The sequence below is a fragment of the Equus asinus genome, chromosome 20 (genome assembly GCF_041296235.1).
Source record: "Equus asinus isolate D_3611 breed Donkey chromosome 20, EquAss-T2T_v2, whole genome shotgun sequence".
In the NCBI taxonomy this organism is placed as follows: domain Eukaryota; kingdom Metazoa; phylum Chordata; class Mammalia; order Perissodactyla; family Equidae; genus Equus; species Equus asinus.
In genome coordinates this window covers 48,932,172-48,947,816 of record NC_091809.1, presented here as the reverse complement: position 1 = coordinate 48,947,816, position 15,645 = coordinate 48,932,172, and the positions used below count along the sequence as shown (strand labels likewise).

Genomic DNA, 15,645 nt, shown 5'->3' with positions numbered 1-15,645 from the left:
TACAATATTGATAGCAAATAAAATTCCTAATTTTATAGATACTTTTTACATAGGTCTTGGTTAGGTTAAAGCAATAAAGCGACTTAAAGAAAAATTCTAAATGAGATAAGATTACAGGTAACTTGTGGATAGGGTAAAACTTGTGAAAGTGGCCCTCAAATAAATGAAGTAAGGAAAACTCTTTACGGTATATGGACTCCTCAAATTATAAGTAAAATGTGATGAATATGTGATTTTGTTAATCCTTTCCAGGTCTATAGCTATCAAAGGATTTTTAAAGGGGTCAGTGATCCCAAAAAAGATTAAGAACTGCTGACTCTATGAGTTTGGGCCAATTAAAAAATAATAGTCTAATGTTACTCCTCACAGGGTATCCAAAATAATTCAATATCCATGCAGATGAGCTACTGACTCTCGTGCATTCAAGTATCTCTTCCTTTCTCATAGCCATCAAGACATGGTACTGCTTGTCTGCAGAGTGAAGAACTCCTACAGCAGGAATAGAATTGAACCATCAACACCACCAGCTAAGGCCTGATAAAATTTTAGCACCCAATGACTGAGTGCCTTAGGCTCTGAGGCACAAGGGTTTTAGTTATTGTATAGCTGTTGGTGTTCAAGGAGAGTAAAGCTGGTGGGAAATGATGTAGATTATTGTACAGCTGTCGGTGTTCAAGGAGAGTAAAGCTGGTAGGAAATGATGTAGAGAATTCCAATCGTGTTTGAAGAAGCTACCTAAGAAATTCCTGGCTGATTCTGCAAGGTTCTCAGCAGCGCTCTAGGAATGGAGGGTAGTGAACCATCAGGTGACTTTCTCAAGCATGGAGACTCTTATTGAGGATTCCAAACCAGACTGAATTTCCATTCGGATTAATACAGCGCTTGGTAATTCTCAACCTTCTCTTATGCAGAAAGGCTTTTCTCCTTATATGCATTCCAAAAAAACGGAGTATGGAGGATAAAATGTGTGTGTGGCTTATGTCGCATAAAAGAACAGAGAGTCGCCCATCAAAGGCGCCATGTTAGAGTCTAAAATGATCAACAGGTGCATCTTCGTTTTTGGAAGACCAGAGTCACTTGGCTGCAGTTAAGGGCCAGCAGTGCTTAGTAAGATTGAAGTAAAATGGATTCAGATATGGAGTTTTATTCCTTTTCTTACAAGGACAAATCTCACTTGAATCCACAGAAGACGGAAGACAAGGCTTATAAAGCTCATTAGCAAGTCTTCCAAGGGGTAGGAGGAGTTGTGCTTAAAATATTTTGTATTTGGGAGTGAGTAGAATTTTGTAGGTGGGTGGGGCTAAATTCTACTTAGAAGATACTAAAAGAGTTTAGGGGTGGGAACTGGGTGATCTCCTCAGGTCTCACAAAGGAGCTAATGTATTATTAAAGCTAATGGGCCCCTACAAGGAAAGTTAATGGATATTAAGTTTGCTTAAATAAATTACATATTTAACAAAGTCACAAGAAATCCACTATCTGCCAATTTCGATAATATCTGATCATTTCTGTTTTTCCATTATAGGGACATTACACCACAATAGTTTTAGTGATATGAAAATTATAAGCATGATGCCCCTAATGAAGCTACATAATGAAGGAGATGAAATGAATTAACAAGAAAAACCTGCATTATGTAATGTTAAATTGAGCCAAGCTCACAGAGTAATAAAAGGTTGGAAAGGGATGGTCTCGTAGAAGCAACTTTTTAGACTTGATTTTAGCCAAAAAGCTGAGGAGTAATTAGAAGCAACTTTTTATAACTTTCCCAACCCCCTATCTTGCTCAGGCAATTTAAACATGTAATAAAGACTGTCATGGGTTGAATGGTGGCCTCCAAAAGATATGCCCACTTCCTAACCCCTGGAACCCATGAATGTGGCCTTATTTGGAAAAGGGGACAATGTTGAGATGAGTTCATTCTGAATTATCTGGGTGGGCACTAAATCCAACGACAAGTGTTTTTATAAGAAATACACAGAGAAGAGACGAGGGCCATGTCAAGACAGAAGCAAAGATTGGAAGGATGCGGCCGCAAGCCAACGAGTCTCTGGGGCCACCAGAAGCCAGATAAGGCAAGAAAGGATCCTTTCTAGAGCCTTCGGAGGGAGTGCGGCCTTGCCAACACCTCGATTTTAGACTTCTCTCCTCCAGAACTCGAGAGAATAAATTTCCTTCGTTTTAAGCCGCCAAGTCAGTGGTAATTTATCACGGCAACTCTAGGAAATTAATAGAAGGATTCATACAGAGCAATGCTTTTGCTTTATCAGACACCCAGTCATGGCCTTTCCAACCAAACTCTCGTAACATCGTCACTATGCTTACTCAAATATCACCCGGAATTTCTCAGAGGCTAAGTTACAGAAGCCTTTTGACGAAAAATGAGACGCTGGTTACCTGGCCACAACTTTGGTGCAAGGATGATTTTGTGCAGAAAACATATTTTTTCACAAGTAAAAGACAGCATCTTTAGTCTACAGGGCACAGTGAGGAGACAACCTCACTCACCAGGATCTAGCTTTTATTGATGAAGCCATCAAGACTGTGGCACTGATCCCAAAGAGTTCCACTTTTAGATTCATTGCTATAATTTAAGCTAAAAATGGAAGAGAATGTGCAATTTAAAACAAAGTGCTCACGTAGAATGGGAATAAAATCCCTTCTATAAAAACATTTAGTATTTATGATGGGCTTAATGAAGGAGGGGATTACTTTAGATTTTCAAGTTGGCATGGAAATAATTATAGTCAATATTCACAAAATTAATTAAGCCATGTGCTGGAGCAGATTGGAATCATTTTAAAGTTTTACATTTGGGTTAAATGCAGTATTTTCAAAATCCTCATTGGCATTCTGTAATATGGCAGTATTTCAGTAAAATAATCCTTTGATTATTTTTCTACCAAGACAACAAGATAAAAATTCTATCTATACCATCTAAAAACATATGTATTCAATAAATGGCTTCCGAAGTGTTTTTAAGCAACTGCTACTCTATGCTCTCAGAATAAAATACTTGGGTACTGCTACGGTTTGAATGTTTGTGCCACCCTTCCTCCCCCATTTTTATGTTGAAATCCTAATGCCCAACATGAGATGTTAGAAGGTGGGGCCTTTGGGAGGTGATGACATCATGAGAGTGGAGCCCTCAAGAATGGGACTAATGCTTTTATAAAAGAGGCTCCAGAGAGATCTTTAGATCCTTCCATCAGGTGAGGGCACAGCAAGAAGGCATCAGCCATGAACCAGCAGGAGGGCCCTCATCAAAACATGACCATGCTAGGGTCTGGATCTTGGACTTCTCAGCCTCCAGAAGTGTGCGAAATACATTTCTGTAGTTTATAAGTGACTCAGTCTATGGTATTTTGCTATAACAGCCCAAATGGAGTAAGACAGGTACTCACACTGTACTTCAAGATACCGCTGGGTCTGCAAGTTTCCAGTGACGGCAGGGTGCTCCACCTGACAGATCACTGGGACCCCGTCGTCCTCCTTGTGCACCTTCAGCATCAGCTGACTGGTCACAGTGTACATGTCTGACCACTCCTCCACCTCCGATTTGCCTGAGGGGACATAAAACATACCAAGAAACCAGAGCTGAGTGAATTTCTATCACTGTTTTTATATCCTCTGCTCCAACATTGCTATTTTAACAAAGATGAAGGAAGTCACTTGGGATAAGGGTAATCTGAGGGTAGATAACTGATAAAACAATAATTTTCTACTTTTCAATCTTGCAGGATACTATTTAAGACATATTTCAACCCGACAGAATATACTACTTTTATTTAAATATATTACATATGTTTCTTCTATCCGAAAACCTCCCATAAAAAGGCAGCTGAAAGTTGAACCATTTTGACATCTGACTCTTCAAGGCATTTGGGAGGAGAAAAGGAGAAATGCTTTTCACCCTACAACCTTCTGAACTTGAAACATCTAGGCTGTCATGTGGTTTAAAAATTCCAGGACATCGTCCAAATGCCCAAGTAATTCAATGAGTAGTAAAGATACAAACAACTCCCCTTGCCTACCCCCATCAGCAGCAATTAAGAGCAAAAGTAACTAAATGCATTTACATAATTGAAATTGTAATTGAAATGTTTAAACTCTGAGACTTTTGGAAGACCACAGAAAATGCAGTGGCAGTGGGTAGAGCAAAGTAAGATATAGGCTTCAGGCCAGACGGAGACACGTCCAAGAACAGGCAGAAAAGGAGGGAGGAGGTTTCCGGACGGGATGAATAGGCCAAGGCGGCCCCTTTCCTGAACCGAGCACTCCCTGGGACATGGCGCACCATTAACTGTCTTTTAATGTTTTGTACTTATCGGTACACATTTAATGGCTCAATTCACTTAGACAGAACAGCAGAGGGGAAATGAGAAACTCCTTCCTTCTAAAACCATACCTGGCAAATAGGAGATTAAAACAGAGCAAGCTTTTCGAAACTTAAGCTGTTATATATAGATTTATCTGTTTCTAGATATAGGTTTTTTATACTCCCTTTCTAAAAGGACTTATTCTTTTCTTCCTGGCACTCTTTATTTATTTAACAAGCATACACAGAGCACTTACTTTGGCCCAGATGCTAGCTAGATGCTTTACAAATATTCACTCATTTCGTCTTCACCAAGAATCACCTAAAGTATGTAATATTAATATCCCCACTTTAGAGGAAATTGAGGCACTTGGCTAGCATTTCTGTCAAATGACCAGGAGTTCAGCCTCTGAGTCCTTGGGCCTGAGTACTACTTAAGTAGCAGGGCAACCTTGAAAAGGAAGGAACTGGGATGCTGATACACATGAGGAACTTAGGGTCAAATAGGGGACAGTATCCTTCACCAGTGCAATGGCTAGGGTGGAGATATTTGAGGATCCAGGAATCGAACCTGGGATGGCCTAGACTGAGGGAGAGACGATAGGAGTAGGATCAAAAGTACGGCTTGTGCCACTGTCACAAAATCGGAAACTTTGCAAAAGAACAGGATGGCGAAACGGGCAACTGAATTACAGATTTGCCTGCAAATTCACAAATAAGATAAAATCCTCAGTGTGCTTAGCACAACCACCCTTGTAGGAAAGCACATGGTCAGCACAGCTGATAGTGCAAGAGATGTTAGAGGGACGTGGAATTCACCACGGTGAGGGCTGTTAGATACTTTTCCAAATGTGAAAGATGAGAATTTGGAGTCTGACCCACCCTGGGTCACAGGACAAAAGCAGTGAGAACTGAGGGTACAACGTGGACAGCCGGAGTTCAGAGGACACAACTAACAGTAGTTCCTCCTGGTCTAAAGAGCTGTAGTTTACAGGTTCAGTTCTTTCTGAGCATCTGAGTAAAAATCCAGCAACACAGATCACTGTGAACCCTCCAACCACAGCATGGGGAGATGAATTAGAGCCAATAAAATGTGGTTATGCTTTGGGCTCTGACTCATTTAGTAACTGATTAGAGACCATATCTAAATGGATATTTGTTTCAGGGGCATTGTTTGCATTTGTCTTTAATTTCCACAAAGGTACACTCCTGCTGGAATCAAAGGCTGACTAAACACTTCTGTCCAGGGCAATGTGCACCTTACCTTTCAGCTCCTTGTTCCCTTTGAACCATCTGATAGTTGTGGCTGGTTTGCTGGCCATGGCAGTGCAGTTGACTTCAATCTCCTCGCCTTCCACCGCAGTGTCTTTCTGGATATCGATCATCAGATTACGTGGAGGGACTACAAATCAAACATGTGTGCTTTTTAAACACAGAATCTATTTCTGGACATATTCTTCTATTCATTAGAAACTAGCACCACTGCTATCAAAAAAGGAGACAAATAATGGACATTCCTGATGGGAATTTAAAACAAACTGCCACCGAAGGGGAAAAAGAAGAAATACAAAGTCATAATCAAATAAATTGAATTACGCAAAATCACTTAATTTAGAATTTCTTTCCTAAAGTTATCCTATAAAATGACCAGTCTCCCACTTCTAAGTTATCAGTGACCAAATTATAGCAATATAGATATTAGATTATCAATCACTCATTAGAAAATCGACCAGAAAGGAGATATAAAAGTAAGAGGAGTACACACTATTGAAATTGTCATTCTTACCTGAAAGTCTCTGAAAGGACTATTTCTCCTTGAACTCAACCCTTGGATCTCAATCTTCATATGAAAGATTTCAAAGCCAACCAGCAAAGATCAAAAACTTGGAGCCCCTTAAAAGAATCACTCACCATAAACATACACAGAAAAATGGTGCCTCAAAACCACTTCCATTAAAATTACTCATCGAGATCCAGAATATAATCATGACCTCCGATGGATGGTGTAGTAATAAAATCCTTTGGCCATGAAGATGCAGTAATATAGGAAATACCAGTTAATTTGCAGTAATTTTCCATATTGAGAAATTCAACGCTCCAGATTTTATAAATTAAATGTGAAAAAAAAACTATTAAGTGCTTGCAAGTAGATTTACGTATCAGAATTAAAACCACCCTTCTCTAACCCTATTAAACATATATGTAATAAAATGGTCAGAATAAAATATTTTGGGGCTAAAATGTGGAACCAAATCAAGAGTCTGTAGGATGACGGTGATGAAGAAGAAAGCACGTTATCTTTTAGGAAACTGAATTAACAGTGAAACTCACAGAAGGTGCAACCTTACCTCACGACTGAGTTTCTTGAAATAAAAATAGTAAGAGTACTGAATTCAATAGAGTGGATCTAAGAATATGTGCCCTGACCACAATGAATAAGCAGAGACCGTTTGGAGACTTATGATTAATAAGTTTCTCAACTCAGAAGAGAAACAAGAAATTAAATATGTATAAACATGCCATCCTGATGATCAAGTTGAAGAATAAATCTCTGATACTGCTATTTCAATAAATCATGGGATTAAACCACGTATTTGGGATTTCCAACTATTCTAGTCCAAGGTGAAAATCCTGCCCACAGGAAGACTTGTACACTGAATTGAAGCAGTGGAAAATCCTAGAGAACGATGGACAGGTAAAAGTAAAATGATTTGTTGCATATGTTCCTCAGCAAGACAGTGTGTAGTGGGCGGGGGGGGGTGGTTGTGTGTGTAACTATTAGACCAAAAGCAGACCTCTTTGTTCTCTATGTAAAAGAAAAATGACACATTTGCTCAATTGGACATGTTTCTAAAGTGATATGGCCCAAATGAGCAGTTAAACACAGCAAAGAAGTGCCCTTGCTTACATTTTAAGGAAAAAAAAAAGCATGAAGAGAGGAGTCTAACATCCAATTTGGAGTTGCACATCTGCCAGCATTTTAAGAGACACAGAAAGGCAGTGACAGAAGTAAATGGGATGACTTCAGCGAGCCGTTGCCTCAACGTAGCTCATCCTTGCTGGATGACAATCGGCAGGGTTATAGATTTTCATCACACGTACCCAGATAGTTCATAGGGAATACACAGAGAGACTAGATGTTTAGGACCAACAAATACTACTGAATTCTGAGTGCAGTATAATAGGAATACTGAAAAGAAATGCTACAGTTAGAGCAAATGTCAGAGGAAAAGACTGTCCAAGCCTAAAGAAAATAAGATCTTGGTGAGCTATGAGGAGCAGAGTAAGAGGGATAAAAAGGAAACAACTAAGGAGTCAAAGACCTAGGAATGTCCTCCCCACAAATGCAGGAATCAAAGACAAACAATCACAATTTCTTTCAAGGTCCAGGCAAAAATAAAAAATAGAGTGATGAAGGTAATTTTTGATGGTGACATGCACAATGATTCTCAAAGAGAATTGTAGTTGAGTAATGTAATTGATACGATACCTCTCAATTTAAGGGAACTCAAATTGATTATGGGATACTCAAGGAAGGTGCTCTCTTGGGATACGACAAGGAGGGCAAATACCTAAAGCTACTGTAACACACAGAGCTCTCTTTCCTGGAAAATACTACCGAGTGGAGCAGTTCAGATTCCAGTTCGCGTGGATAATTTCGGGAGGAAAGCCTTGATGGTCACTCTGCAGTAACCCGGGAATCTTCTTGTCGGGAACAGACCCAGAAGTTGTTAAAGGTTCCAGCACACAGCACTGCCAGGTCTCAACAGCATTTCGCTTCAAACGTAGTCTTTGTCAGATATTTGTTTTCTGCATGTTCCTGGGTATCTTTCCTTCATTCTCTCCTTTTTCATGCTGGACCTGAAGGCATCTTAGCTCTCCTCATCACAGGCTTCTCATAACCTCCACCAGCTGTTCATCTTTGTGGTATTTCTTAGTGGAGGAAGAATTTCTTCTCTTCAAAAGATGGAAATGGTCATAAAGATGATGGCCTGTTCTTTCTACGTTATCAACAATGTCTGCTGGTTCAAAGTAAGGAGATGGCAAGGATGTAGGTATAAAAAAGGCCAGAGGACAATTTACCAATGTTTCTTAGATTTTGTTTAGGGGCTGAGGGCGTGACTGACAGCAAATAGGTCCTTAGCTGGGTTACCTATTGTTTTGTATCATCCATGCTAATTCCTCCTCTATAGCAACAGATATACTGTAAAGTTCCCTAGCCCTTCAGAGTGATTCCTGTAGCTCCTAGGATTATCATTCTGAAGAGCTGACATCATTTTTAACTTGCTGCCTAAGGTAAACATGAGGAAAACTTCAAGTGTTGGAAAAATGTGACCAGTGTAGAAAAATAAAGGACTTGTTTATTGTTGAGAAGAGCATCCTAAGAAACAGTTGAATGATTTTCTTCCAAGTCTATAAAGAATTTTCTCAAGATTGTGATGAGTATTTCTGATCCTTACTAAGATTAGAAGAAGAAACAGTCAAGTACAGTGACACTTGTTTGGTTTACAAATATAAAACACAATCTGATAATGTGAATCCTAATGGTTTATTGATATCAGTTATAAAGCTGACTTCTCTCAGATTTTTTTTTTTTTTTTTTAGAGCAAGACAGCTTTAGAAAATATAAACGGGGTGATTTAAGTCTATCTTTCTGAAAAAACAGTGTTGGATAAGAAAATCTTTAAGTTTATTTTGGTCTATTAATTCTACTGTTTTCCCTTTAACTTCCTAACATCTACTCTAATACAAAAGAGGTTGGTAAAGTATAAAAATCCATTTGTAGGGAAAATGAATTAAAATTGCTACTAACCAGAGAATATACTTATACATGGTCCACTAAACACACACATTTAATAAAAACTCCCTGCAGCCATTAATGAAAATAACCAAAGATAATCTAAGGAGGTGCATATAGATGAAAACCTGAATGAAAATCACGTACAGGGAAATACTAGAAAACAGCAGAGAAATGTCAAGGTTGTTCTCAGCTAACCTGAAATCTATAAGAGTGCTAATTATAAACATTACGCCTACAACATTTAAAAAAAAATCAGCAATATCAAGATGAGTCATGTTAATTACAACAAAAGAAGGGTCTTAAAGCTGATCAGTACATGAAATCTCACTCTAAGTCCCTTTAAAATAATTAGGCTCTCCTGTTCCTGGAATCTTAAGAGTGAACACTAATCTTAGAAGGACAGGACTGTGATAATATTAGCTACTATTAAAACTATATTAATCTTAAAGCAGCGTATTCTCTTTCCCATTCAACTCCTCCCGTGAACAGTAGTATAAAGAGAGTCCCGCACGATGATCTGGAGAGAGAAACAAACTCAATACAAGTGGAAGGAGTGAATGAATAGCCTAAAAGGCACCCAAATGCATGCAAAACATCATAGGAGAGTGCTCAGTTTTTACATGGATAAGATAATAAACATAATAGTCACTATCAGAATACCCTAAGTCTTATAATTATGCTGAAATTTTTGCTGAATGCTTCAAACAACCATCAGACACATGCACCAAAATGAGCATCTTCAACCTATCAAGAACTTTGACAGCTGTGTAAGTATATTCGGAGCCCTTTTCAGAGAACCATAGATAGAAACGAAAATGCTAATATATCATTCTTCATTTGTTATAATATCTGAAAACTATAAACCTTAGGGAAAAGACTTGAATATATGAGTATCAGTGGAAATTGTCAGATTTTGGAATATGAAAGACTCAAACATTGATGACAACAATTTTACTCCATCAAGGAATCCTAGAGTAAATTCAATGGAAAGAATATTAAATGAATGCATAATATCTGCAAAAAGAGCATCTACTAGTATTACTTTCAAGTATATTTAAGTTAATGCTTCTATACAATACAAGCAGCAACCTATTACTTCCGGAATAATCAGCCCTCCAAAAGGATTACAGGCATAAACGCCTCTCAAAAGTCTAGTGCTGGCATGGGGACTCCTACACATTGGGTGTATTCAATCAAACTGGCCCGATCCAGGGGGTCTGAGGACAAATGCACCAGACGCCAGAAACTGACAGGCAGTAACTGCTTGCCAATGCCCAGATATACTCCTGAAAACAAAAGATGTGCATCTTCAGGGAAAAAATCTTGAAAGAGCAGCATTCAGGATTTTACTGAAAACGACCTAGGCTGGCAGACTCAAGGTTGTGAGGCAGGACAGGAAGGTCTGTTTCAAAGCCTATGATCCTTGATTCTCACCATGTGCTTTGTAATCTGGGCAAGACGGCTAACCTCTTTCATTCTCATTTCCTTCTGTGAAATAAAGACATTCAGACTTAAAGGTATATCCAGTGAAACATTCTGAAAATTCAAAATGATGTAAGCATATTCCTTTTTATTGCTGTCACTTTTGTGGAAATGCCATAAACAATGCTCGGTCAATGGGCAGATGGTCAACTATGCAGCAAATGACTTATTCCAAAAGGCCAACAGTGTTTTCAAATACTTCTCCACAAGGAGATGGACAGAAAAGTTCAAATGCATGCTTGTGATTTTGGTACATCTGCAAAATACCAAAATAGTCATCCCACCGAAACCTTTCATGCTTATTATTTCTGCAGGTCTAATACGGATTAAAGCCACAATTAGAGACAAACATGAACACCGGAAAGGCATCTGTCATCAAACACAGACCACATCACAAATGGTACGGCCAGACTTGAAACATGACTTCCCAAAATCAGCATTCCTCTTATCAAGAACACATATGTGAGGGGCTGGCCCCGTGGCCGAGTGGTTAAGTTCGCGCGCTCTACTGCAGGCGGCCCAGTGTTTCGTTGGTTCGAATCCTGGGCGCGGACACGGCACTGCTCGTCAGACCACGCTGAGGCAGCGTCCCACATGCCACAACTAGAAGAACCCACAACGAAGAATACACAACTATGTACTGGGGGGCTTTGGGGAGAAAAAGGAAAAAATAAAATCTTTAAAAAAAAAAAAAAAAAAGAACACATATGTGAGCCTTAGGGACATGTTTTAGTTTAATGAATAAAAAAATATTTTCCCTTTTACAGCTGTGTTAAAGTAATGAGACAGCACCTCAATATGTACATCCATAAATACATATATGTTCACACACACTAAGCAAAAAGTCCTTCATATTTATCTTTCCTCTTTAATCTTCATATCATTACACTGAAAAGCTGCCGTCTGCCGCCTCAAATAGACTTTGATTCATCATCTTCCCAAAGGTGTAAATCAGAGATCTTGCCTCACGCTATAGTGTACGTCCTTGAAAACTCAGTTGCAAAAATCTAGATCAGCTGGTGTTATGCACTGGGGTATATGTTTGTCGAAAAGGTGACTAATTCAGACCACCTTCAACACAGGAATATCTGCTGACTATATCAAAATACAGACATGGAAACCTGGCTACTGGGATTTTGCTGAAAGTCACAATCTGGCGATCATAAATGAAGACATGCAACTCACGAGAGGGGGACCCAGCAGCCTGTCAACAGTCCTTGCTTATTATCAGCCTTCTTTCCCTAGAAGCTCTTGATTCTTTTACATCCAATGGTTGCAATTTTGTGGCAAAGTATGTGTTCATGGGGTATGATTTTTACAGCATAATCTAGAGTATAAGCAATAAACAAGGCAATAAGTAAAGCCAAAGAAAAGAAGATCAACGCTATTAAGCAAGGATGTAACTCACAAGGAAAAATCATTAAGCAGATTTCATAACGGAATCTGCACGGGGTACAGATGTAGTAGCCGGTCTACCCCTCTCCTGCACAGAAGGGAAAAAAGCCCCTGGTAGTTAGAAGCGATGGCATTTCACGTGGTGAGTGATTCATTTGAGGGCTCTGAATTCTCTTGATCTTTGCTTCAGAAGCTTTGGGGTGGGGGGTGGAGGGTGGGGGGGGGGCAGTTTGAAACCCAAGAGCAGGTGGAATCTATAAAGACTGCTGATTGCCATTCCTTAGAGTGTTTGGTAAAATAGGCTATTTTTAAAATTCAGCAAGATGGGCGGTGATCCTTCCTAAAACAAGTTGGAACAGTAAAATTTACCATTAACCTTCTCCTCGTGGCTGGAAGCCATCTGGTAGTAAGAGCCATCCCACTCCGCTCCCAGGACACGCCCCCACGCGCTCTTACCCAGGACAGTGATCGTGGTGTAACTTTCCTGCGGGGGGTCAGTGTACAGCTGGCAAAAGTATCTTCCTTCATCAGAAATGGAGACGTTCGTCAACGACACTTTGAGTTCACTGCTAGAAAAATTCAGCAGCTGAAACCTGCTGTCCTTCAAAGCTGTAACAAAACACAGAGCTAGTGACCGTGGGAAAGATGATGGACAGTCTACTTTCCTTCTCTAGCAGGGGAAGAAGTCAGGTGCCGAGAGAGGCAGTTACAGAGGAGAAAACTTGACTAAGTCCTTCTGCACCCGTTGGGTACTTCTTTGTGCTTCCTGAATTACTGTTCTGGGCTCCCCCAATAGCTGCATGTAGACAAATAACCCCGTCCTAAAGGAAACACACTCACACACACACCTTGCCACAATTCTAAGTGCTGCCTGTTTTCAGCCCTTACTCATAAATTGTTTCAGCTTTTCCATGGGAGATGGGCAAAATGAAAACAGAAGCAAAGGGCAGGCCCTGAGCCCCCTCTGGGCACTGAAAGTTCGGGGAGTGGGGCCCACAGGCTTTTATATTGTCTCTCAAAAGCTGAGGTCTTAAAAAAACAGTGGTTCCAAATTATGAAAGAAACCAAAAATTCATTAGTGGTAATTTCAAAAGCAAAATGAAAATAATTTTTTTTAAACTTGACAGCAAAAGGATCCTGTTTAACTTGCAAGCATCTTTGTACTTGATATTGTTTGGTGTGATTTGAGGTGGAGCTGCCAAAAGTCCGGGACCCGGGGTGACAGAGGCCTTTGACCCACCCTGCAGTTTTCTAACTACATTCAGCTTCACAGCATGAAACTGAGGAGGCACGAGGAAATCAGAGTCACCACAAAAGTAATAATAGGTTAAAAAAAAAAAAAAACCAAAAAAAACCTTTTATTTATTTTAAATATTCACTTTTAAAGTCCTTATATTGATTTTGGCAAAGGCTAGATGGCTTTTCTCCTTTTACCCTCCTTCATCCTCTCAAATGTTCCTTAGATTTATCAACTCTCTCCACACGTCACGAATGTTCTGAGGCGCTGGGGAGAAGGGGGTCAAGCAGATGGGAAGGGACATGCTCAACACCTGCTTTGTTTAGGCACCAATGTTTTCAAATAAGAATTTTTCGAAAGACCTTATTTCTGCTCTTGCCAAGCCCTGACACCCATTTGAACCATTTTCTATGATACACAATTAAGTTTTGATTATTGGCTTTTGTGATATCACATTTGGAAAGATTTTCAGCACGGGGACACCTCTATACACCAGAGGCTAAGGTGACACGGGATTTGGTTTTGTCTTTATAGGTACAGATTGTCTTGGAAACTTCAATCTTCAAACCAAACAGATTACCTTTCAGAATGCTGTATTTTCCTTGCCTTACCCTATTTGAGTTGTTTGTGCCAGCTAAGTACTTGGGACTCAACTGCAATTCACCTTGAATTACTACAATCAATTCCTATTGCAAAGTAAGACTGCCTTACTTTTAAAAGGGACCATTCACAGTTTCTATTAAGTAGAAAGATTATGATTGCATGTCTCTTCTTCCCTCTGAAGAACTGACTCAACCTTAAGCATCTAACGTTAAATTAAAAAAAGGAGGCCTCGGCAATCTCTTTATCAAGACAACATGTAGGAAAAAGAGTTGCCATCTAATACTATAAAGATGGAAACTTACGCCTGAAGTCCCTGAAATAAATGGTCTGCCTGTTGGGATTCAGGAGTTGAATCACAGAGTCGTCGCTCTTATTGACTTGGCAGCTGATGGTTGCAACTTCTCCCTCGATCACTGTCACGTCTTTCGTAAACAAATTCTGTCCATCACCTTTAAAAAAGGAGAAAGAAAGGTCAGAGAAAAAGTTCCATCAACGAAAATTTGGTTAATGGGATCAATTAAAATGAGAAACAAGAAGTGCATTAGAAAATGGACACCAGTAGTACACTAGGTATGGCTCACACACCTTTCTCCACAGCCCACGAAATGAGTCTATTAATCTGAGATAGATCTAGGGCAAAAGAGAACTAAGCCTGGAACCGACATGCTCTCAAAAGTTGTGATCCCAACGATCTAGCCTCCAGGCGTTCACACTAGCTGAGTAGTGTGCTGGAGAGACATGGAGAGGGCAGAGTACTGGCTTTTGTGAGGCTGCAGCTCTCACCAAAGGAGAGGGGAGTCTACTCAACCGTAGCTCACACGCCCTTGAGCAAAGCTATTTGGTCACCTCACAGAAAACTCAAGGGGCCGCTTAATAGATGTAGGTGGGAGGGTTCGGTAAACAATCGCGTCTTGTCAGTGGACGTGGCCATTGCTAACGTATAGGCGGTTCTGTTATTTGTTGTGTGGGAGTGAGCACCTACCCGACTTCGACTCTTTGGAATCTCAGGACAATTCCGGCAAGGCTTACAGTTCAGTTTGTTACTTTGCTCTCAGAAACTCACACCTTCTTGACTCCCCCAAAGTCCCAGGCAGTCCTGAACCATGTCCTTTCTGCAGACCACCCCCTTCTAGCCATTTAGAAAATCTCTTTCAGAACATGTCAAAAGGTCAAGGCTTTCAGAGCCACTGATAGAAGGCTTATCTCCAGATCTGTTCTAGTTTGTTGCTTCTAAGCTTAGTGACAGTGGCCAGGGCCCCTCATAAATGTCCTAACTGATCCACGACACGGGTAGGAGGTGAGGGGAGTTCAATTCAAAAGCAAAAGATGAAGCAATTGTTGAATGTCCAATTCTGCACCTGGCATGGCAGGGGCTAGAGAAGTACATGACATTGTCCTAGCCTTTAGGAAGCTGCAATGCGGGTGGAAACTGACACCTAACCCCACTTAGAGAACACAAAGTGTAGTAGAGGCAACAGGTCTAATGGTTAATCGGGGCCGGGCAAGAGAGCAATTATGTTTTAGCTGCCTGATCTCAGGTAAATTATTTCAAGTCCGTGAACCACCTTCCCATCTGCAAAATGGGGATAGCAATTAAAAATTCTCTCAGAGCTGTTGGGAGGACTAAGAAAGATAATAAAGCATTCAGCACTGTGTCTAGCTTCTCACAAAACTGAATAAATGATAGCTGCCATCATCATCATTTCTCTAGATGTCATAGCCAAACATTTATTAAGCAACTATTATGTGTCGGGAATAGTGTGGATACAAGAATGAAAGCTCACCGTCCCTCTCAAGGAGCTCTCTATG

General features: G+C 40.1%; 1 protein-coding gene across 6 annotated transcripts in view; it reads right to left on the bottom strand.

Moving 5' to 3' along the window:
* CADM1 (cell adhesion molecule 1) overlaps positions 1–15,645 on the bottom strand; it is a 313,526-nt gene that overhangs the window by 51,645 nt on the left and 246,236 nt on the right. For all 6 annotated transcript variants that reach the window (XM_014855516.3, XM_014855518.3, XM_014855517.3 and 3 more), the window contains exons 2-5: positions 14,139–14,285; positions 12,453–12,605; positions 5,583–5,720; positions 3,405–3,563 (exon numbers count right to left, since the gene is read on the bottom strand). In XM_014855516.3, the coding sequence (XP_014711002.3) occupies positions 3,405–3,563; positions 5,583–5,720; positions 12,453–12,605; positions 14,139–14,285 (597 nt within the window). The remainder of the gene's footprint in view (positions 1–3,404; positions 3,564–5,582; positions 5,721–12,452; positions 12,606–14,138; positions 14,286–15,645) is intronic.